At 37.4% G+C, this 24,833-nt stretch overlaps 2 protein-coding genes across 10 annotated transcripts in view; both read left to right on the top strand.

Annotated features, from left to right (window-relative positions):
* Nucleotides 1-22: 22 nt before the first annotated feature.
* ARHGAP11A (Rho GTPase activating protein 11A) lies at nt 23-23,505 on the top strand. Of its 3 annotated transcripts, XM_019968470.2 has the most exons (12): nt 23-199; nt 5,236-5,306; nt 7,013-7,109; nt 7,616-7,869; nt 8,521-8,684; nt 8,848-8,994; nt 12,662-12,736; nt 13,808-13,972; nt 16,093-16,222; nt 16,682-16,790; nt 18,575-18,713; nt 19,247-23,503. In XM_019968470.2, the coding sequence occupies exons 1-12, from the start codon at nt 62-64 to the stop codon at nt 20,827-20,829; spliced, it is 3,072 nt and encodes a 1,023-aa protein (XP_019824029.2). In that variant the 5' UTR covers nt 23-61; the 3' UTR covers nt 20,830-23,503. The 3 variants fall into 3 exon arrangements, with proteins under 3 accessions (XP_019824029.2, XP_070653329.1, XP_019824030.2); XM_070797228.1 differs by lacking the exon at nt 12,662-12,736 and having other exon boundaries at nt 19,247-23,505; XM_019968471.2 differs by lacking the exon at nt 19,247-23,503 and having other exon boundaries at nt 18,575-18,727.
* A 528-nt stretch (nt 23,506-24,033) lies between these two features.
* SCG5 (secretogranin V) overlaps nt 24,034-24,833 on the top strand; it is a 59,101-nt gene continuing 58,301 nt past the window's right edge. For 5 of the 7 annotated variants that reach the window (XM_019968469.2, XM_070797232.1, XM_019968468.2 and 2 more), the window contains exon 1: nt 24,035-24,141. The gene's annotated coding sequence lies outside the window, so the exon portion shown is untranslated. Of the gene's footprint in view, nt 24,142-24,833 lie in introns of all 7 variants that reach the window. The other 2 variants (XM_070797233.1, XM_070797231.1) reach the window with 1 other exon arrangement.

Raw genomic sequence — 24,833 nt, 5'->3', positions numbered from 1 at the left:
CTGGAAGACTTGGTGGCGAAAGAGGGTCAGGACTCAGATCGCACCTCGGAGAGTGAGCGACATGTCCGGGATGTGGGATCAGAGGCTGGTGCGTTTGGCGGTTGTACAGCAGCTTCGGGCTGCCTATGGAATTAAGGTCAAGGGTGGCCGTGCTCAGTGCGATCGCAGGAGACAGGAAACAGCAACCACGGAAATAGTGGTAAGTTCTGGGGAAAGAGGTTTAGATTTTAAAAGGGGCCGGGGAGGGGGGGTGCGCATTCTGTACCATCGCTTATTACTAAGTCATGCTAAAATGTTCATTCTGTATGGATCCAAAAGAGAATATGTTTAACTGTGTCAACCGCAGCAACATTGACATTTTGAACTAGATAATCCTTTGAGGGGCCTAAGGGTCAGCTGTCGTGTACATCATAGGATCTTTAGCAGCATTGGCTTCTACACAGGAGAGGCCAATAGTGTGTCCCAATTGTGACAATTAAAAATGCCGCCAGAGATTGCCAACTTACTGTATTTTGAACAAGTTGCACGTGGGAAGGGAGACAAACACTTTCCCCACTGTTGAGTAACATTTGGAAAGGGGCAAGGGATACCAGTCCATTTTCTAAATGAATCAGTAAATGAGGAGATGTGATAGCATTAGGAATAGGCTTTAAATGAGTAAATTGAGAAACCACAGTAGAATGGTTCAGAAGCAGTTGATTTTTGGGTGGTTGAGGTAAGGGGATTTTGAATGAGATTTTAATATTTGTACAGAATCCTGAAGAATTTCATTGTGAAAAATAAGTTGTATATAAGGATTTTGTTTTAGATTTATATCTAAATATAAATCAGATCAGATCAGACCAGTCGCTCAGTCGTGTTCGACTCTTTGCAACCCCATGAATCGCAGCACGCCAGGCCTCCCTGTCCATCACCAACCCCCAGAGTTCACTGAGACTCATGTCCATCGAGTCAGTGATGCCATCCAGCCATCTCATCCTCTGTCGTCCCCTTCTCCTCTTGCCCCCAGTCCCTTCCAGCATCAGAGTTTTTCCAATGAGTCAACTCTTCGCATGAGGTGGCCAAAGGACTGGAGTTTCAGCTTTAGCATCATTCCTTCCAAAGAAATCCCAGGGCTGATCTCCTTCACAATGGACTGGTTGGATCTCCTTGCAGTCCAAGTCTTCTCCAACACCACAGTTCAAAAGCATTGATTCTTCGGCGCTCAGCCTTCTTCACAGTCCAGCTCTCACATCCATACATGACCACAGGAAAAACCATAGCCTTGACTAGACGAACCTTTGTTGGCAAAGTAATGTCTCTGCTTTTCAATATGCTATCTAAGTTGGTCATAACTTTCCTCCCAAGGAGTAAGCGTCTTTTAATTTCATGGCTGCAGTCACCATCTGCAGTGATTTTGGAGCCCAGAAAAATACAGCAGTTTCCACTGCTTCCCCGTCTATTTCCCATGAAGTGATGGGACCGGATGCCATGATCTTCGTTTTCTGAATGTTGAGCTTTAAGCCAACTTTTTCACTCTCCACTTTCACTTTCATCAAGAGGCTTTTTAGTTCCTCTTCACTTTCTGATATCTAATATATATATATATATATATATACCTAATTATATGGTACTTTATTTTAAGATCACAAATATAGTAGGTTTGTAAGTGTGTGAAAGAATTTGTGTGCATATTTCTTTTTTTTACTTCTAAGGAAAACTGACACTTTGCTTTTAGAGTCAGATAGACTTTGTTTAGGCAATGGCACCCCACTCCAGTACTCTTGCCTGGAAAATCCCATGGATGGAGGAGCCTGGTGGGCTGCAGTCCATGGGGTCGCTAGGAGTCAGACACGACTGAGCGACTTCACTTTCACATTTCACTTTCAAGCATTGGAGAAGGAAAATGGCAACCCACTCCAGTGTTTTTGCCTGGAGAATCCCAGGGACGAGGGAGCCTGTTGGGCTGCCGTCTATGGGGTCACACAGAGTCGGACACGACTGAAGCAACTTAGCAGCAGCAGCAGACTTTGATTTGTGTTTGATTCCTGCTCTCCTCCTATTTGGGGTGTGATCTTGGGCTGCTTGTCCTAAGCCTCAGTTTCCTACTCTATAAAATTGGAATGATATCTCTCCTTGAGTTGTTTGGGGGAGTTAAAAAATAAGATTTGTAGATAAGACTAGCACACAGTGCCTGTCACATGCCACTTATTTATTCAGCCAGTTGTTATGATAATCAGAGATCTACATTCTAATTAGTAGTCATGCTAGAAACCCTAATAAAGTAGAGAAATACAGAAGATCGTTGTGTTATGAGCTCTAACATGTTAGGTAATTATTTAAATACTAGATTTCTTTAGTTCTTTGGTGTTTATTATCTAATGAGAGTTTTGAGCTCTTTACGAAAAGTGCTAGGCATCTTTTTAAAGATGGTATTGTAAGTGGTGTTCTAATAAAATTTTAAAAGCGTGTTATTAGTTTTATTTTATGAGATTAAATTATAGCACTTATTTGTGAAGTCAATTATTGAGTGTAATGAACAAAAAAACACCAACTCTGAATTCTAGGTATGTATGATGTTTGTAAACTTCAGCTTCGGCATATGATTTATTTTTGCATTTTGTTTGATTGTGTAGTATCAAGAAAATTCTGATTTACCCAAATAAGGGGTTGCCTATACTAACATAATTTTTTTTTCCTTTAAATTTTTTTTGGCTGCACCTTGTAGCATGTGGGAAATTAGTCCCCGACCCGGACTTTTTCCAATGAGTCAGCTCTTCCAAATCAGGTGGCCAAAGTACTGGAGCTTCAGCTTCAGCATCAGTCCTTCCAATGAATATTCAGGGTTGCTTTCCTTTATGATTGACTGGTTTGATCTCCTTGCAGTCCAAGGGACTCTCAGGAGTCCTCTGTAGGACCATTTTGAAAGCATCAATTATTCGGCACTCAGCCTTCTTTATGGATCATCTCTCACATCTGTACATGAATACTAGAAAAACCATAGCTTGACTAGACGGACCTTTGCTGGCAAAGTGATGTTGCTGCTTTTTAATACGTTGTCTGGGTTTGTCATAGCTTTCCTTCCAAGGAGCAAGCGTCTGAATTTCATGGCAGCAGTCACCATCTGCAGTGATTTTGGAGCCCAAGAAAATAAAATGTCACTGCTTCCCCTTTTCCCCTTCCTATTTGCAATGAAGTGATGGGACCAGATGCCATGATCTTCGTTTTTTAAAAGTTGAGTTTCAAGCCAGCTTCTTCACTCTCCTCTTTTCACACCCATCAAGAGGCTCTTTGGTTCTTCTTCACTTTGTGCCATCAGAGTGGTTGTTAATGTTCAGTTGCCCACCCCTCTTCCATCTCCTTCATCGGCTCCCTTTTTCTTCTATTCCTTAAGTGTGGATCTTCCCCAGGGTTCAGCTCTCTGTTCCTCTTTTCTGCTCTGTCCCTTTTGTTGTTGTTCCATCGCAAAGTCATGCCCAACTCTTTTTGATTCCATGGACTGCAGCACTCCAGTCCTCCCTGTCCTTGACTGTCTCCTGGAATTTGCTCAAACTCATGTCCATTGAATCCATAATGCTGTTCCACCATCTCATTCTCTGTCACCCTTTTCTCCTCCTGTCCTCAGTCTTTCCCAGCATCAGGGTCTTTTCCAATGAGTCGGCTCTTCATATCAGGTGTCTAAAAATATTGGAGCTTCAGCTTCAGCGTTAGAGTAGTATCATCGGCATAGCTGAGGCTGTTGATATTTCTCCCAGCAATCTTGATTCCAGCTTGTGATTCATCCAGCCCGGGATTTCGCATGATGTACTCTGCAAAGAAGTTAAATAAGCAGATGACAACATACTGCTTTGTCATACTCGTTTCCCAATTTTGAACCAGTTAGTTTTTCCATGTGTGGTTCTAACTATTGCTTCTTGACCCGATACAGGTTTCTCAGGAGACAGGTAAGGTGGTCTGGTACTCCCAGCTCTTTAAGAATTTTCCATTTTGTTGTGATCCACACAGTCAAAGACTTTAGCATAGTCAATGAAGCAGAAGTAGATGTTTTTCTGGAACTCTGTTGCTCTTTTCTATATTCATCTACTAAATTGAACCAAATGCTTGAGAAAGGACTAGTAAGATTTTGTCAGATCATTAAGAATGTAAATGATTTTGCCATGTCATGCAGCTTGCAGGACCTTAGTTTCCTCCACCAGGGATGGAACCCTGACTCAAAGCAGTGAGTCCTAACCACTGGACTGCCAGGAAATTCCCTGAATGATTTATTATTGTAAATAATAGTTAAATGTTAATAACATGCTTTTAAAATGTTAAGTGCTTCAAGAGCATTCAGGGAGAGCAGATGTATCTAAAATAAATTAACATATATGTGATTAGGTATGCCCACTTAATCTAATTTTATATAAGCAGACATGTACAGGCTTGAATTAAAACTAAATTCAAGTCTAAGGTATTGCTACAGCCTTCTTCAACAGTGACTCATTTTTGAAGTTTGAATATAGGCCCAAAGATAGTGATAGATTCTTTATTCAGAGGTGTGCACACTCAATCAACATATGGATATACTCTTGGGATCTTCAAATGTATTAACATTTGAACATAATACACTCTATTGTGACTTCTTAAAAATGGTTTTCAAAGTGTGAAATAAAATTTAAATTGTTTACAAAATCCTTTCCTTCGATATTCAGAGCAGTTTGCTTAGTACTCTCCAGTAATGTGGAAAGTGTTCCCAGATGGCACAGAGTAAAGACTCTGCCTGCCAATGCAGGAAATGCCAGAGATATGTGGGTTCAATCCCTGGGTCAGATCAGTCAATTTGACCTTCTGTTCAAGTTAGTAAATATTTATAAGGTGACCAATAGAAAGTTTAAGGTCAGTATTTATATGTAGTTACTGAAGGAGCTTGTAGTATTTTCCAGAAATGTTAGTATTTGGGGCCAAATTCTGTATAAGAATTTCCTGACCGAACACTAAATGGATTAAAAGATTTTCCATTATGGGATTGGATACAGGGAATGTGCGTCCTTGCTTAAGGGCAAAGTGACTGTTTTTGCACTCCCAGCACCTAGCATCTTAGTATACAGTAGTTACTTTTTAACAAATGCACTTGATGTAACTGTTTTCTATGTCTTGACTAATAGTTTATTTTTGCTATCTTGTTTTATTTTTTTCAATTTTTAATTTACCTAATATTTAAGACAGCTTATATTGAGCCTAATATTTGTGTTAGAGTAACTGAATTTGTCATTCTAGGGTAAAATATTTGGAGTACCACTAAATGCATTGCCCCAGTCCGTTGTACCAGAATATGGACATATTCCAAGGTGAGCAAAGTTTGAAATGAAGAGTAAATATTTCAAACTACTATTTGAATGTATGAAAATAAATAATTGATGCACACAATTAGTTGGAACTAGCAAATGATTTTTATTTCTCAACATTTACTCAGATTAAAAGTTGTTTATTTTTAATTTTGCATATTTTAACTTTTTAATTTGTATTCATTTTCAGGATTGAATTTTAAGGTTCAGTAATGAATAAATGTTAGAAACAAGAATTTTTGGTTCTCTATCAGTCTTTTCACTGCTGTTCTGATTATACTCAGTGATATACTAAACTACCAATTCAGTTATAATTTTTATTATTTTTTGTTTTAGAAATGTTGGATAAAAGAATATTTAAGCTTTTGGGGTATTTGTGAATATAAATTATGTAACCCATGAACTTTTTTATATCATTATTTGTAAATAACCTTTTGGACTAACTGCATCAGAAATTACTAGGGAAGTTTACATCTTAAGAAAATAGTTTAAAAGTGTGTAATATAAACAAAATACCTTAGCTCTTACTAATTCATTTCTCCTCTATCCAAAATAGGGTTCATTCTGGTTACTATTGTCCAATAACCTAAGTTTTTAGTTGATGTATTCTCTAAAAGCTTTTGAATTCCTTTTTGCCTTAGGACAGTTTTCCCTCACTCACACTGTAGATTCACAGTCTTCATGAGGTAACCACTTAGTATTTTGCCTTTTAGGTGGCCTATGAAAGGCCTTTTTATGATGATATTCAACATTTAGAATTGCAGTCATAACCCTAATGTGTGTATGTGCATGCTAAGTCGCTTCAGACGTGTCTAACTCTTTGTGATCCCATGGACTGTAGCTCGCCAGGCTCCTCTGCCCATGGGATTATACCAGCAGGAATACTGGAGTGGGTGGCCATGCCCTCCTCTAGGCATCTTCCCAACCCATGGATCAAACCCACCTGTCTTATGTTTCCTGCATTGGCAGGCGGGATCCTTACCACTAGTGCCACCTGCGAAGCCCCATGTCCCTAGTAATAATGACTAAATCTTTGTTGTAATTTGTTTGCCTGCTTTAAAAAGAAAACTTTTCTGTCAGTAATTCTGCAATCTTCTGCCACTCTACATCAGTAGAATGCCTTCATTTTCTTGCAGCTGACATCCATTCAGATTTGTGTTACCAGCTGTTAACTAAGCATATAAAGCCAATATTGATTGTTAAAAATTATTCAGTATAAAGAAATTAAGCACACACCTCTAAAAACATGAGAAGGGTTGTAAAGACTGGGATCAATTTATCCGACTTTCTGAGAGGTAATATTGATGAGGGAAAAAACCTTCACTTATTTTGGGGCAAATGTGCAGATGCTAGGTTTTTTAAGCTATGTGTGTTGTGCAAGATCACCTGTGGAAAGAGAGTAGGTAAAGAAAAAAAGGAGGCCTTGGAGCCCTGGGTGATCTTAGGATGGAGAAGTCTGGCAGAAAAAGAAGAACCAGAAAAGAAGTTTGAGAAAGAGCAGTCAGGCAGACAGCAGGAAATAAGTGTAGTGAAAAAGAGTATTTAAAAGATCATCAGGAGTGGTCAAGTATCAAGCAAGATAAAGACAGTGACTTGACTCTGGATTTGGCAAGGCAGAGGCCATTAGTGACTTTGATGGAGTAATGGGGATGAGTTTGATTGCAGAGGATTTGTGCATCTTGCCACCTGAAAAGAGTTCTGTCTTTCAGTTTCCTTGTTGATGCTTGCACGTCTTTAGAAGAGCATGTTCATACAGAAGGGCTTTTTAGGAAATCAGGATCTGTTATTCGTCTAAAAGCACTAAAGGTAAGCATATGCTTGAACTCTGTTTGTACCACTCTTTGATTTGGTTTTTAGGATTGAAATATTTAGAATTATTACATGAATTATTGACAGAAATTGAGTTTTCAAACAGCTTTTTTTCATGACAGAAGAACCTTTTTCCAAAGTGTGTATCATTTATATAATGCTTTTTTAAAAAATTGAGGTCTAATTCACAAATATATTTAAGGCATACAACCTGATGTTTTGATATACATATATGTTGTGAAATGATTTTCACAATCAAGCTATTTATATAATGCTTTAAAAATTTACAGAGTACTTTCAAACTCATGGTCCTTGTCCCTCTGTATGACAGGAAATGAAAGTTTGTTTAAAATTTTGTTTTTAGCCTTCTAAAAAGTACTGATATATACTAAAGAGTTAAGAGAAATTCGTTCAAGAAAGCTCTTTAGAGTATAAGGAAGGATACTTTATTTGTGTTAAACCCTCAAACCCCAGAGTACTCAAAATGATTATATTTATTTTAGAATAAACTCGATCATGGTGAAAGATGCCTGTCTTCTGCACCTCCTTGTGATACCGCAGGACTTCTTAAGCAGTTTTTTAGGGAATTGCCAGAGCCCATTCTCCCAGCTGATTTGCATGAAGCACTTTTCAAAGCTCAACAATTAAAAACAGAGGAGAAGAATAAAGCTACATTGTTGCTCTCCTGTCTAATGGCTGACCACACAATTGATATATTAAGATACTTCTTTAACTTTCTCAGGAAAGTTTCTCTTAGGTAAGTAGTAAAAAAAAGTTTTTGGGAAATGACAGTTTAATTTCTCAACTAGCTAGATATACCCTTATGATAATAAATTTCATTTGGAATAGAAATTTTTCTTAAAAATATTATATTTTTCCTTACTATAAGAAGTATATCCTGTATAATGAAAAATATGTAATATTTCCTTGCTGTCTTGGGGTTGCCATTGTGAATGCCTTAATGGCTTATTAGTGTTACAGGATTCTGAGGCCATTAAATGGCTTCTAATGATTACTGTGTTTTTAAAATATTTGTGGTTTGCTTTTCAATTTGTCCCTTCTGCTGGCTTTCATTGAGCCTGTTTGTTCTAGACGTACTTACTGCCTTCAGTACTTTGAATTTTCTGTGTGTGAAAATCAAAGAAATGTGTTCAATTTGTGTGGGGGGAAAAAGTGTGGACTCTAGGGGTAGCAGTGTTTTCGTGACATATATTTAAGCACACAGAGGCTGTGTATTTCTGATTCTGTCTTATTTCAAGTCAGTCATGTAGATGGGTAGGTGAGGGGTAACTGTATCTTGGTTTGTGTTTAACTGGTAAAGTGAGAGGTCTTCAGAATGTGCTCAGTGTTATTTTAACTCTGTATTTTTATCTTTGACTCCATCTTATAAAACTTTTTTTCATTTAAGGTCCAGTGAGAATAAGATGGATAGCAGCAATCTTGCTGTAATATTTGCACCAAATCTTCTTCAGACAAGTGAAGGACATGAAAAGATGTCTGCTAACACAGAAAAAAAGCTACGACTACAGGCTGCAGTAGTACAAACTTTTATTGATTATGCATCAGATATCGGTAGTTGCATTCTTAAGTAATGGGATTTGTTTAAATGAGGGAGATCCCAGCTTTTTCTAAGTGAGCTACCAAGACAACTGTTGGGAAGTAGTTATGTACTATTTAAACATTTTGGGAGGGGGGGGGTAGAGGAAAAATCTTGATTGTGAACATTTTCATTTAGGGCATGTTCCAGATTTTATCCTAGAAAAGATACCAGCTATGTTGGGTATTGATGGTCTCTGTGCTACTCCATCACTAGAAGGCTTTGAAGAAGGCGATTATGAAACTCCTGGTGACTATAAGAGAAAACGAAGACAAAGTGTAGGAGGTAAGTGGTCATAGCAGCCCCATATGTGGAGGTATGGCAGTTTGCTTTTGCCTGAAATGTGTTTCAACATAAAAAAACATAAGTTATTAACTGTCCCATTGCTTTTTTGAATCTTTTGGCTTATATGGTATTCCCACCTTCTGTTTCTTCTTGCCTTCTTTAGAGGTTTTCCTTGTGCCTTCCTTGTAGATTTTCCTTGTACCTTCTTTGTTCTGTAACAAAATACTTATGGTCCATCCCATATCAAGGTATTTATCCAAAGAATATGAAAACACTAATTTGAGAAGACATATGCACCCTTATGTTCATCACAGAATTGTTTTCAATAGCCAAGATAAGGAAATAACCTAAGTATCCATCAATGGATGAATAATAAAGATGTAGTATGTACATATATTATGAATACTACTATTGTTAATTTTTTGAGGAGTTCCATAATGTTTTCCATAGTGGCTGCACCAATTTACATTCCCTTTTCTCCACATCCTCTCCAACACTTGTTATTTCTTGCCTTTTTGATAGTAACCGTTTTAACAGTTGTAGTGTCTCATGGTTTTGATTTGCATTTCCCTAATTGTCAATAATTTTGGACATCTTTTCATGTGCCTGTTGGCCATGTGTGTGTCTTTAGAAAAATGTCTATTCAGTTCCTCTGCCTATTTTTTGACTGGGTTGTTTGTTTTATTTGGTTGTTGTTGTTGAATTATATCAGTTCTTTATATATTTTGGATATTAACCACTTATCAGATATGTGATTTGCAGATATCTTCTCCCATTTAGTAGGTTGTCCTTTCATAAAACTGATGTCACATAGGCTACTGCCTATGTTTTCTTCTAGGGGTTTTATGGTTTCAGGTCTTACATTCAGGCCTTTAATCCATTTTGATGATTTTTGTCTGTCATGTAATACAGTGGTTTAATTTCCCTCTTTTGCATGTGACTGTCCAGTTTTCCCAACACCATTTATTAAAAAGACTATTCTCTCTGCATTTTATATTCCTTTGTCATAAGTTAATTTTCCATATATGTATGGGTTTATTTCTGGACTCTTTCTGGCTTCCCTGCTGGCTCAGTGGTAAAGAATCTGCCTGCTAATGTAGGAGACGTGGGTTTGAACCCTGGATTGGGAAGATTCCCCAGAGAAGGAAATGGCAACCCACTCCAGTATTCTAGTCTGGGAAATCCCATGAACAGAAGAGCACAGTGGGTTACAGCCCATGGGGTCGCAAAGAGTTGGACACGGCATAGCAACTGAGCATGTACATATACCTACATTTATCCACTTTGTTTTGGCTGCCATTTGCTTGGAGTATCACCTTTTATCCCTTCACTTTGAGCTTATCTATCTTTAGAGCTGAGGTAAGTCTCCTGGAGGCAGTGTATAGTTGGGTTTTGTTTTTTAATCCATCCAGCCATTCTGTATCTTTCGATCAGTGAATTCAGTCCATGTACATTGTGGCTCAGACAGTAAAGAATCTGCCTGCAAGGCAGAAGACCTGGGTTCAATCCCTGGGTTGGGAAAATCGCCTGGAGAAGGGAATTGCTACCCACTCCAGTAGTCTTGGACTTGCCTGGTGACTCAGATGGTAAAGAATCTGGCTGCAATGCAGGAGACCTGGGTTTGATCCCTGGGTCAGGAAGATCCCCTGGAGAAGCGAATGGCAACCCACTCCAGTATTCTGTCCTGGAGAATTCCATGGACAGAGGGGCCTGGCGGGCTACAGTCCACGTGGTAGCAAAGTCAGACTTGACTGAGTGACTAACACTTTCACTTTCACATTTAGGATGATTATTAACAGATGAAAACTTAGTACTGCCTAAACTAAAACTGTTTTCTGGTTGTTCTCTTTGTCCATTGTTTCTTTTTCTTTGTGTTTCTGTCTTCCATTTTGTTACCTCCACTTGCTTATATGAGTTTCATCCTTTTCCTCTTCCTCTTTTGTGTTTTTGTTGTCTCACATTATGTCTTTATGTTGTGTGTTCACTACCAAATTGAAGTAGCTACAGTTTTACTGCTTTTTTTCCCTTTAACCTTTAATATAGAATTGTTTGACAACTTATTCTGATACAGAGTTGCAATTTTCTGATACTGTTTATCCTCTTATTCAAGGCTTTGTTTACTTTTGCCTTTTTTTTCTGGTAGAAGAGTTCCTTTCAACATTTTTGTAAGGCAAGTCTAGCACTGATGAACTCCCTCAGCTTCTATTTCTCCTTCTAATCTGAATAATATAGCTGACAGTTTTTATCTTTAAATATTTTGAGTATGTCATGTCATTCCAATCTGTCCTGGCTTGTTGTCCTGGCTTGTCCTTAGTCATCAAAATTAGAATTCTGCGTCTTCTTATCTGCTCTTTTCTCATTCCCATATCCTACTGTCTACCAAGTCTTATCACTCTGATCTTGTAAATACCTTTATAACTGCCTGTTTCCACAGGACCTACCTCAGTTCAGAGCCTCATCTCTTGCCTGGCTAATTCCCGTTCTTCCTTCAGGTCTTACCTTAAATACCACCTCCTCAAAGATACCTTCTCTCACTCCACGATTTAAATCTGTTGTTAATATTTGTACTTCATGCTATTTACCCATTTTTCGATAGGTATTTATTTGCTTGTTATATTTAATGTTTGCTTCCTCCAATAGAAAGTTTCATAAAGGTCACTGTTTCATATTTTGGCTACTGTTGTATCTTCATTGTGTCTGACACATAATAGGTACGAAATATATATTTGTTGAATGACTGAATAACATACTTAGAAGAACCTTTAGCTAGTTTGCCTATCTCCAAGGAGGCTTACACACACACACACACACCCACACCCACACACACACACACCCCCACACACCCACCCACACACCCACACACATACACACCCTGCTGCTGCTGCTGCTAAGTCACGTCAGTCATGTCCGACTCTGTGTGACCCCACAGACTGCAGCCCACCAGGCTCCTCTGTCCCTGGGATTCTCCAGGCAAGAACAGTGGAGTGGGTTGCCATTTCCTTCTCCAATGCATGAAAGTGAAAAGTGGAAGTGAAGTCGCTCAGTCGTGTCTGACTCTTAGTGACCCCATGGACTGCAGCCTACCAGGCTCCTCCATCCATGGGATTCTCCAGGCAAGAGTACTGGAGTGGGTTGCCATTGCCTTCTCTGACATACACTCTACCCCCAACTAATCTATTATACTGCTGTCAAAGCGCAGAAATGATGGTTTTGTTCCTTTTTCCCTTTGAAGAAGTTCAGATTCTTCAAAATTATATACAGCCTTGTTTTCCTAACACACAAGACTTCTCTCTTAACCATATCCACTGTTCACTAGTTGCTCTAGCTGTATCAAACTCCTGGCTTCTAGTATGCATACATTCTGTTTTGTCTTACATGTCTTTGCATATGCTAGTCACCTAGCCTGAATTCTACCTTCTACCTAATCAACACCTACAAGGTTTTATTTCCCTTTCCAAGCTTTCTCTCTTGGTGCCATTTCTTCCCTTCCTCAAAAGGTAATGATACCCTCTTCTGTACTCTTTTATACATTGTATTCATTTTATACATTGTAGTTAGTTGTTTTACGGTTCATTCTGTATTTAATGTTTTCCTATTTATTTATGAGTTATTGATGAAAGGTAAATGTTGTTATAGTTGATTATATTATATATGCCTTGCATTTCAGATTTTGTTAGTGGAGCATTAAATAAATTTAAATCTAACAGGACACCTTCTATTACACCTCAACAGGAAAGAATTGGTAGGTATTATATATTTTTATTTAATTGGACATTTATATATGTACATTATGGGCTTCCCTTTTGGCTCAGAGCATAAAGAATCTGCCTGCATTGCGGGAGACCCAGGTTCTATCCCTGGATCTGGTAGACCCCCCCTGGAAAAAGGAATGGCACCCAACTCCAGTATTCTCGCCTGGAGAATCCCATGGACAAAGGAGCCTGGTGGGCCACAGTCCATGGGGTCACAAAGAGTCAAACATGACTGAACAACTAAGTTTCACAGTTTCATGTATATTATACAGAAATTAATTGTGATAATAATTACCTGATTTATTTTGGTTAATCAATTCCAAGTGTAATTTTTAGTGGAGATATTGTACTATAATACTATATTATGACATTGGATATAAATGTGTTTATATATATAATTACATTGGATATGTTGAACTTAATATTATAGGTAAGAATTTATTTTAGTCTGTGTTTGTTTGTTTTAATTTTCTTGTTTTTCTTTTGAACTTTTAATTTTGTATTAGGGTATAACCAGTTAACAATGTGATAGTTTCAGGTGAACAGCTAAGGGACTCAGCCATACATATACAGTATTTTAGTCTGTTGTTATATCTGTGATCTTCTAAGTCATGTTCTTCCATTTGCAAGTGGGATGCTACTGAACATGTGAGACTGAAAAACTCAATCTCATTTTTATTCAGAACCAGAAAATTATTAGTGTTTGTTCCAGTTTTTTATTTTGATTTGCTTGTAGCTAAAATTATTTAACCTGGTAATAGAAAATTTGATTGTTTTCATTTTCCAGATTGAAGACATTAATTGGTTAATAGTTACTATGAAAAGCAAAAATATTTAGATTAGTTTTTGTTTCAGCTGTTACTAAGAATCTTGCCTCTTTACAACTTCACTTTTTAAGTAATTGCATAGTGTTAATTTAGTTATTAATGTATTTTTGATAATACTAATGTAAACATCCCCCCATTTTTGGTTAGTTTTAAGTAATAGCTTTATAGGAAGAAATTATATGAAGTGTTTGTATTTTATCAACTCTGGGAGAAAAAACAAAATTTTTTTTTCAGCCCAGCTATCCGTTTCACCAACAATTCTTACACCAAATGCTAAGCGTAAACTGCCGGTAGATTCTCATGGTCTCTCAAGTAAGAAAAGGAAGTCCATCAAGCACAATTTTAACTTTGAGTTGTTGCCAAGTAATCTCTTCAGTAGCAGTTCTACACCAATATCAGGTAACAAATAGAATTTGTATAACTGGATTATAAACATTAACAGGAGTGCTTATTCTGGACAAAGTGCTATTTCATAATAATTCCTTTAGGAGGCAGATTTTATTCTCTATTTTATCAAATCTCTGGATTTTGTAAAGTCCCCTAACTTTTAAAATAGACAGTGTGGTTCAGTGTAATTAATATGTGTGTGTGTGTGTTTTACCGCCTTGCCTGTTGAAAGCTATGGGTCACTGTGAATAGGAATAGTACTGGCGCTCAGGTTTTACCTGATTGAATAGCCTGAATTCTGCTTTAGTTGCTTCTGGATCTATGGCTGTGACTTGATTATTGCCTTCTGTTGAATTGAGGTCACCAGCATTAGAGTGTCTCTGAATTCAGAGTTGGGGTGTTACCATTAATGTAATCATTGTGGGTTAGTTGGGGGGGCTTTTATAAAAAGCCTTAAAAGCTTTAACACTATTCCTTATGACATGGTTTCCACATCCCTTTACCAGCCCGGTCATTTTATTCTGAATGAACTGCAAGTTTCTAATGTGGCCAACCAGAGCCTCCAGAGAAAAATAAAATCACAGTAATTTGAATACCAGGTTTTTGTTAGCATGATCTTGGATTGGCTTGGCTCCTTTAACATGTACATGTAGAATACAAGTTGGCTCGTATTAAACTATGATCAACCCAAAATGAAATGAAGCTCTAAGCCCAGAGTCTTCCATCTCATATTTGTCTCACATTTAGTTAAAATTTGAGTGGTCTCAGATTCTTTTAGATTTTCTTTGTTTTCAGACAATGTTAAGAGTTCTACTTTGAATTTGTTAGCTGGATTATGAGGTCTTCCCAAAAGCCTCTGTTTTGTTTCTGTTATCCAAAAGCTTTACATTTTACTTGTCTGTTTTATTTTAAAAGATGAACAGAATAGCAACTTGTTCTCTATGGTTCATTAAAGTATAATAATAAGAACTCTGAAGCTATGTCTGTAGTTCTTCCAGTGTTTACAGGTTGGAGATACAAACTTTAACTTAGTATATTTTTAATGTTCAGAGTTTTCCACTTTGGAGGACTATTTCCAAATGGCAGATGTGCATCGGCGTTCTTCTTGCCTTTGTTTATATTAGCAATACAATATCTTCCTCAGGAAACAAACCTCCTTCTCTCCACGCTCCTGACCCTAGAATAAAGCTACCTGAGTCACATTTGATATATCATAGTGCCTCCAAGTTTTGTTTTTTTTTATTTTAAGGCAAACGCACCTAAAAAGTCACTGTAATGGAAAATTCTGGGGACCTGTGTAAATTCTTCATCAGTACCAGTGGGAAGTTGAGCGGGTTCATGTTCGCTGAGTGTATACTGGGCGATATTCAAATACAAGTCAAATGTATATGGAGCCTTTGCTCATAACTCATAATACTTTACCCCTACTTTTTTTCATTATAGTTGGTTTCATGATGTAGTGTTAAATAACTTTATCAAAATGAGCTATTGTAACCTCCAGTTGTTAGCATGGAACATGGCAGTAACCATGTGGTTATATGTGTGTTATGGGTCATCAGTTTTTGTCAAAAATATTGGACAAATTACACTCTAGAGTCAGATAGACAGGAGGTTGGCTAGCAGGTGCATACTGCGTACTCAGACACTAAATTGTTTTCAGTAGTTCATTTTTGATAATGGCATTAATTAATCTTATTCACCAGGTTCTGTGCTAGACATCTTATATACATTATAGCAATACTTATATTCACCATAAAAATCCAAATTTAGAGCCTAAAGCCATTTAGTAAGTGGTGGACAAACTCAAAGTCTGTCTCAAAAGCTTATTTCTCTAAACTGCAACAGTGCCCATCTCTCCCTTGTAAGCAAGTATTGAGTTTAAAGTAAAACTCTAATATAAAAATAATGTTTAATCTGACCTTTAATTGGCAACTAAAAAGAAATTGATACTTTTTTTTTCTTTTTTGGTGAACTTGGGTTATTTGACCCTTGAAGAGTCTAACCAGAGATTATGTGATTTTGTTGTTGTTTAGGGGTAGAAGTTAAGACTTTAAATCTAATTGCTGTTAATATTTTATACTTTGAAAAGCAAATAAATATGTATGGTCCATCACATGTGGTTGTTTTTATAGTTCACTGTGATACAAGCCCGGAAGGGTCATCTCAGAGTTCATTCTCTCCTGTCGCCATCAGTGGAAACCATTTGATCAGTACAAATGTGCTAAGGCGAAGTAAAAGGCTTGCAAGCAAAAAGGTTTGCAGGTAAGTTATCCAGGTTGTGTAAAAATTTGATATATATACTTAAAAAATATTTTGTCTTTCTATTGAAAATCATATTTGAATAATAATTTTTTAAAATCCCCTTTGCCTATAGTCTTATTAATCTAGGGCCTATCCTCCGGAGAAAGATTCCTAATTTGAGTCCATTTTGCCTGTTTAAAATCCTATTTTATGTTGATGTGGGTAATTTTTAAATTTCCTGAATATAAAAAGCTAGTCTAATGATTCTGGTTTATAAGTGACTGAACTCTTGTGATCAACAGGAAAGATCATTTTTTATGCATATACAATGTGTTCATGTATGGTATCTTAAACCTGAAAAATTATTACTCTATTCAGTTACTAACAATGTGATTTGCTCTGGGCTTTCAAACTTTATTTTGTAGGAATTCCTCTAGTTCTTACGCTGTAAACTGATGTTTTTAATTTCACTCTTTCTAGGGTGGAATCAGGAAAAGCAGGCTGCTTCTCTCCTAAAATCAGCCGTAAAGAAAAGGTTCGAAGATCTCTTCGTTTGAAATTTAATCTAGGGAAAAATAGCAAAGATGGAGTAAGTGTCTTTCACCATTTCCCTGCTATTTATATTAGTGTAAAGCTGAAGACTTGATGCTAAAAGACCCTCCCAACCCTGTCTCTCCTCCATCTACTGCCCTGTTCAAGCATTTACACTTGCATTGTTATCTCCAGTTCCTCCTTTTCTATCCTCCTGAAATCAATTCCAGTGACGCTTTCATCCCAATCTCTCACTGAAATAGATCTCACAAGATTACTCATGAATTCAGCACTGCTCAAACAGGTGGACTCGATCCATCAGCAACATGTAACCCAGCTAATGACTTGCTCTTCTTTGGCATATTTTCTTTCCTCGCTTCAAGGACATTTCCTTGCTTCAAGGACATTTTTATTTTCTTCCTTCTTTGCCAGTTAATTTTCTAATTCCTTTATATTGGAGTACCCAAAAAGCTTTGCCCTTGTATTTCTCATCCCACTGCACTCACTCAAGGTGATCATCAGCTCTAACTAAATATCATGTATTTACTTAAAACTTCAAATTTGTATTTCTAGCCCACATTGCTCTCCTGAAAACAACTTGACTACTTAACATTTACCTATTTGACCTCCCAGTTGGGAGGTACTGACATCTTAATAGAGCTCCTGAGATGCATTTCTTCTTTGCTGTTATTTCTCCACTCCTTCCTCTCTCCCCAACCCACGCTTCTGCCTGCAGTCTTCACCGTCTCAGTTATGGCAACTTATTCTTCCAAGCGCTTAGGCCAAACCATGCAGACATTCTAAGCCATTAGGGAATCCTGTCTAACTCTGCTTCCAGAGTCTATCCAGACTGACCACTTTTCACAGCACTTTATTTCTAACTTTTTGAGTTATGTCATTTAAAACTTAGATTACTACAATAAGTTCCTACCACCTGCTTCTATTTTGCTGCAGTACTAGGACCAAAATTATCCCCTAAAAAGCAGAATTAAGTCATGTCACCCCTCGTTTCAGAACCCTCCAGTGGCTCCCTGCTTCAATCTCAGGAGAGAAATAATGTCAAAGTCCTTACATTGACTTGCAATGCTCCACATGGTCTGTTCCTGACCTCCCTCTTGGAGCTCTCCTCCCACCACCCTCCCCTGCTCCTCTGACTTCATTCACTTTTGCCTCTTTGTGATTTCTTGAATGTGCCAGACCTTGCGTCAGCATTAGAGGCTACAGTGGCATTTTCCTTTCCTTGGAATGTTCATTCCCCTTATATGTTCATGACTCTCACTCTGTTTACTTTACTCACAAATGATCTTCAGATCAATGTATTTAAAATTGTACCTCCCCCCGGCCACAAAAAAATTATACCCCCACCCTTCACCAGTCCATATCCTTCTTACTCTGTTTTACTTTTCCTTCTAGCACTTTTCATCTTATGTATTGTATATTGTACATTATAATTTATTGTCTATCTTATTCTGGTCTGAATCTCCCCATCAAGAACGTAAATTCCATGAGGGTAAGATTTTGGTCTGTTTTTGTTTTCTTTCACTCTTGTGAACAGTCCTGGGCACAGAATCACCACACACAAAAAATTTTTAAGTTAATGTATGAGGCTGTTTTATTTTATATCATAATATATCCATTAATAGCCAGTCAAATGCTTATAGTTTCCATCAGCATGCATGCAAATATATTGTTTGCTATAAAATTATTCCTAAATTATATATATCTACCTTTTAAAATTAGCTATAGAGGATTTTGATAACTACAAAACAATAGTCTGTCTTAATATTTTGAATTAACTAGGTTTATTTGTTAACCAAAACTTTTTCAATTTTTTCTGTACAGAATGAGTGTTCTGGTGTCAATAGATCTGAAAATGTTGGTCGACGACTTGCAAATCAACAAAGTTTAAAAAATAGTATTGACTCTGTAAAAACAGGTCTGCTTTTTAGTCCAGATACTGATGAAAGATTAACACAGAAAGGTATGTTTACATGATATTGGTAGAGTTTTACCCCAAAAACATACTTTAATTTTTTTTTTAGTTTTCTTTACATTTTATTGAGATAATTGACATATAACCTTTAGTTGCTTTTTTAGTGATAAAATGTGTTAAGTACTTTACTGTTCTAGAAATTGAAAATTTATGTTTGAATAGTGAAAATATTTGAATTGGAGTGTATGTTTCTATGAACAATTGGATCTTTACAATGTAAATACAAAAATGTTTAATATTTATACATTAAAAAATTACTTTTTTTGTATTGACTTGTCATTTTTTATCCACACTTTAAACTTTTTATTTTGTATTGGAGTATAGCCAGTTAACAATGTTGTGGTAGTTTCAGGTAAGCTGCAAAGGGACTCAGCCATACATATATATCATAAAAAATTATTTTTAATACAAATCTAATTTATTGGAATTAAATGCTTAGTGTTTCATTTATCATGTATTTGAATAACATTTCAAAAGTAAGTCACATATAAGTTTAAAAACACTGAACTGCTTTATTTTAGGTTCGAAAAAGATCAGTAAGTCGGAGGAAAACTTATTAACTCCAGAGCAACTAAGTGGAACAAATTACCGGATATCTTGGATAGGACCTAGTAATTCTGATTTTCAAGAAGTAGATGGAAATGAAGCTTCTCCAATAGATGGAACTCTTGAGGTGGAGAACTCTTCTTTGGAGCCTGATATGATGGTTGAAAAGTCCCCTGTGAGCTCATCCGGGCTCACCCCTCCTAATGTACACAGTCAGCACAGTAACAACACAACTGGCAGCTCTCTTAGTGGTGATGAAAATAACTTGACCACAGAGACTGTGGTAAAAATTCAGAAAGCATTTTCTGAATCTGGAAGTAATCTTCATGCATTGATAAATCACAAGCAGTCATCATTAACTAATGTGGAGAAAGTAAAATTCAATGAAACATCTTCTACCAAAGGTAGCCCAGAGAAAAATCTCTTGAAAACTAATTTGACTGTGATAGAATCAAATGGACACCATACCAGTAACAATGAAGATAGCTTTTCAGAAAGAGACTTCTCACTACATCAGCCTCAAAAATCAGATAGAGAAGCCACTGTAAAATGTTACTCAACTCAGTTGAAGATACAACTAGAAAACAACATTCATTTCAATATACCAACAGATTATTTAAGCAAGCAGGAGTTGCCCAGTGATGAACATGTAAGGAAACAAGAGTCCCCAAGGGATACCGTCAATACTAAATTAAAGGAGAATGAAAATTTGATTGAAGAGAACTTACTGAAACACACAGCTTCTAGGGAGGTTGTGGCTAGCACCTCTTCCTTGGGACAGAGCACGTGCAGTAGCACAAACTTGTCAAAACCTAGTCCTGGGGGAATCATTAAACAGCAGTCACCAGTGGAGACACGTGATGAAACGGTTTCTGAATGTTTACAAATGACAAAGCATGGAAGGGTTTCAGACCACATACAGTGGTTTAACAAGCTGTCTTTAAATGAACCAAATAGGACAAAAGTTAAGTCACCTCTTAAGTTTCAGCGTACGCCTGTCCGTCAGTCAGTGAGAAGAATCAGTTCTTTGTTGGAGTATGGTGGACAACCTCCAAGGCGTAAATTAGCAAGTCTTGGTGATACTGCTTCTCCTCTGGTTAAATCAGTGAGCTGTGAGAGTGCTCTTCCTTCTTGTGTAGAAAGTATGACAAAAGATTCCTCCCATCCATGTACCAGATCAGGTCCTAAAGAACAGAAGTCTTCATCTTGCAAGCAGTCAAATATTGATATGATTTCAAAATCAAGCATGGAGGTAACTTCTACATCTTTCTTACAAATGAAGAGGCACCCAAACTCTGTGAATGCTTCTCTTGGGTCCACCAGAGTTTGTAAACAAGAAGTGATATCTAATAGCCAAATTAAGGTTCCCTTGGATGATCTAACAAACCATGATATAGTAAAATCTATTGTAAGTAATGATAAGGTCTTTCCCCCTGGCGTAAACAGCAGGGTCCTTAGAAAACCATCAGAAAAAGAGCGGATCTGGTATAAAGGTTCTCCCAAAAATCCTATTGGAAAACTTCAACTACTACCAACAAGTAAACCTGTAGACTTATAGTTGGTAAATGTTGTACTCGTCATTAACGTATATAAAATTATCAATTGGTAATATGACTTGCAAGGTAATTGATGTGTTTGTAGCTCAGGATGATTGTTATGTGATGAATTTAATTTCATTGCACAAGCAACTTGAATTCTTATTTTTCTTAATTATGGCAATATTTAAGCTGTCTTTAATTTTATTGTGATCTCTTAAAGCAGAGGTTACACTTAACTTTTTTAAAGAAATTGTTGACTGGGTTTATAAGACGTTAATTTTTGAGAATTGGATGAATTTTATTTTTTAACGTGTGATAGAATGGAATGAGTCGTGCTGATTTCTTGTTACTCCTAGGCCAGATGAGGTTTCTCCAAGAAATCTTAACACATAGAGGGAGAGATAAGCCCTGCAGATCTTATTTCTCAAATTCCATTAATGTTCAGTGTCTTTAAAAATCCCTAGAAATTAATTTTCTTCAATAGCATTTTAATCCTTTGTTCCTTTTGGGTGTAATTAGGTTTATATTGCCTATAGATGTGACAGTGTGTTCCCTTGAACTAAGAATAATGGCCGATGCAGAATGACGATGACTCAAGTGTGCTGATATAGTATGAGGCTGCAGAAATAACAGATGACTTTTAAGCCATACTATATTTTTAAAGTTAATTTGCACAAATACAATTGTATCTGTTTTGTCCAATATAGAATTTAAAATTTTTTAAGGAGTAATTAAGCTTGGGAGATTTTAATCAAAGTGATTGCTTGTATGCAGATGCTTGGTTTTAGACTTTGTAGTAATTGATGCGCCTCTGTACATTTACCTTGGATTCTTAAAAGAACCTGTGATGGTTTGTCATGTGTGTAAATGTTATTTATTTAGCATAGACATTAAAGATAACTTTCTGGAAAATGACTTGCCTGAGACTCTAATGAAATTCAAAGTACCTTTTAGAATTTGATCCAGATTGTCAAGCTAATCTGTCTAATTATTAGAAATAACAAAGTTTTAAGGACAGAATACTATCAACAGTAGAGTGTATTTAAGTTTTAGAAGAAGGAATAGGTGTGCAGAATCCATCACTAAAGATAGTTTTGCAGGCCAGGTGTTAGCATGCCTCATTCAACGGCTAGGGCAGGACAGAACCACACTGCACACCACGCAACAACCAGGCAGTGTGAGTATGTGGGAGGAACTGAAAGTCATCAGAGGTTTGCTTTACCAAGTCCTCCTTGATAGCGGTACATCTTATTTAAAAGCTATTTCCTATTTCTATAATCACTACCTAGGAATTGACCCTTTCTCAGAATTAGGAAGTATTACTTACTATATATAAAGACTAAAATCTATAGATAGAAACATCATGTTTATCTGACATCAAAACAGGTTTTTAATACAGGTATGCATTTCTGTTGATGGTATTTCTAATAATAAATGGATATAGAAAATATTCATAAATTCTGAGATGTTTGTTGCTGCAAGCAGTTTTTTTTAACTTTATTTTAAAATGTATTAATGTCCTTTGATTTCCATGGGAGTAGGTGAAATGTTGAATTGGAAGCCTAATTCAGTAAGAAGACAAGAAATTAACTGTACGAATCACCTGGATCAGTGGATTTTCTAAGAGACTAATCATTAATAATAAAAGATGTTTATTAAGGAAAAAAACTACCCACATGTCACTCCGTTTTTTGTTAGCTGAAAGCTGCAGTGCAGAGTAAAGGATTATGAAGGTGCAAAGCTTGGAGATGTGGGAACTGGAGAGTTGGGAAAGTTGAGTTTTAGACTTGATTTCGTATTCGTGTTTTCATTTTTTCTTATACAATATAGAGATAATATTTTTAACCTCATGGGGATATTTAATCATATGATATACAAACATACTTAAAAGTCTGGGCATGTACAGTAACTCCAAAAACTATTTTCATTTTATTCTTACAAGTAAATAAAAATCTAGTATTAATTTGGTTATTATGGGCAACAAACAACACAGTTATGCATAGAACTTAATAGATAGCAACATTCTAAAATCACTAAAAATTTTTGATACAAGATTTTGAAAATCATCAAGCCCAGGATGTACAATGTTTTGTTTTTAGAATATAAAATTTCACATGAAGCATAAACAGTGTAGTTTGGTCAGATTTCCATTCAACACAAAGGCAGTCAATTATAATGGCATTTCTGTTTTTCCAGGCACAAAATGAAGATAATAAAACAGTAAAGTAAAATTTAGAATTGGAAAAAGCCCTCATCATGTGTGAATAATAAATATTAAACTCCAGCATGGTCTTTAAGCCTAGAACCAATGGACAATATATTTGTTATTTTGTATTGTTAGCATCCACTGAAATAAAAAGCTGGAAGCATAAGAGCATCCACAGAAGAAAAGGTGCTAGGAAGGAGGTTGGCTTCAAACTAAAAGGTCATGGATGAATTTTGCAGGCCCCCTCTTCATTGCGTAAAATTGCTGTAGATGATAATGGATTTGGGGACAGAACAAGGATACAGAATTCTGGATTCTAACCTCATCAGGGTATTCACTCTGGGATCTCCAAGTACTTTACTCATCCCCAGTCTTGATGAAAGAAATTGAAATACTTATATTCATCCTATGGTTTTACATTTCAATTCTTGTGTTTGAAAAGAATAAAAATGGATACATTTTCCAATGTGCAGAGAGTATGATTTCTCTTCAGGCAAAAGAAATCTTACTTGATAGCTGGTGTGGAAGTTTAGAAATAACAATCAGAACTAATAGTCCTAGAGGTTTTCATGTGGTTTTGGTTTATCACTTTAACAGAAATTTAGAGTATCTTGTATTAAATATCTCCAAAGTTTTCCTGCTCAATGAAAAGTCTTCTGAAAGCACTCAATATACAAAACCTTTAATGATCACTGCCATCATTAAAGGTTCTTAAGGCCTCAACTTTTGTCTCTCCTATCAGTGCCCCAGTGCCTGTTTCCTCTTAAAGCTAAAAGACGTTTAAAAAGGTGAAAGGTGTGCTATTGCGAATGAAGGACAGAAGTGGGGAGGCAATCTAGCACGTTGTTTAGATAATTGCTTGAGAAAAGGTTCATTACTTCCATAGGGGTCGACAGAGGAAGGGGGCGTCGGGGAGATGTGTATGTGGAATGCGTGGCCGGAAGGCCCCCGGCTTCTGGGTCGCCTTCTGGGGAGTCCTGGCCAGGCAGCCTCCACCTGCTGGAGGAGGGACGGGGCGGGGCTAAGACGAGGAGGGAGGTGACGCACGAGCGACCCACATCACCCCGCTTCTCGCCCGACCCCCACCGAGGCCCAGACCGCGGCAGGCTCCTCCGATTGCAGCTCGGTGAGTCCTTCGCTGATGCCAGCTTAGACCTCCGCCTGACGCTCACCCGAGACCGACGGGTTCTTCGCGATCGGGAGTCGGGGAGGGCGTCCTGCTGAAATCCTTGAGCCGGAGGCTGGGGGCAGACAAAGGATGGGTAGAAAATCGGAGGGTCGGCTCTAAATGAGAGGGAAAGAGTCGGGAGGAAGAAGGTTGGGTAGCTCATCAGATCTGAACGATGTTGGCTGGGGGTGTAAATGAAACAAAGACATCCTGCGTGCAGAGCCGGGGAGGGAAAGACGGAGATGGCCGGAGAGGCGGATCCCTGCCTTTTGGTCAGATTGCGGGCTCTGCTGTCTCAGCTCTTTGTAGAACAAGGTTTTACATCTGAGAGTGGCTTCTTAAAAGCCTTTCCTTTACAGAAATAGAATTGGGGGGTTATAAATATTTCCTTTTCAGGGGAGAAATGCACGTCGCCTCCATCTCCGCCGGCTCCCAGAGAAGGATGGCAGAAGAGGGTTTGCAGGGCCCCTGCCTGAGATGTCCGCCCTAAGGTCCAGCAGCTGCAGAAGGAATCTGTGTGAATATTTGTTCTCTTGTTCTGCAGGCTTCTGGTTGCATAGGAGCCAACGTTCAGGACAGGTTGACTCCCCAGACTTTCACCTTCTCTTTCACTTGTTCTGTTTTCTCTCATCACCTTTCAATTCCCCCCA

Source organism: Bos indicus, chromosome 10 (assembly GCF_029378745.1).
Source record: "Bos indicus isolate NIAB-ARS_2022 breed Sahiwal x Tharparkar chromosome 10, NIAB-ARS_B.indTharparkar_mat_pri_1.0, whole genome shotgun sequence".
In the NCBI taxonomy this organism is placed as follows: domain Eukaryota; kingdom Metazoa; phylum Chordata; class Mammalia; order Artiodactyla; family Bovidae; genus Bos; species Bos indicus.
The sequence above is the reverse complement of the archived record's forward strand: the minus strand, read 5'-3'. Positions and strand labels throughout refer to the sequence as shown.

Excerpts from the sequence above, each read along its gene's own strand:
- ARHGAP11A (XM_019968470.2), top strand. The coding sequence starts at position 62 with ATGTCCGGGATGTGGGATCAGAGGCTGGTGCGTTTGGCGGTTGTACAG. Across the intron at positions 200-5,235 it reads CAGCAACCACGGAAATAGTG|GGTAAAATATTTGGAGTACC; the intron begins GTAAGTTCTGGG and ends TTGTCATTCTAG. Across the intron at positions 16,223-16,681 it reads GCAAGCAAAAAGGTTTGCAG|GGTGGAATCAGGAAAAGCAG; the intron begins GTAAGTTATCCA and ends CACTCTTTCTAG.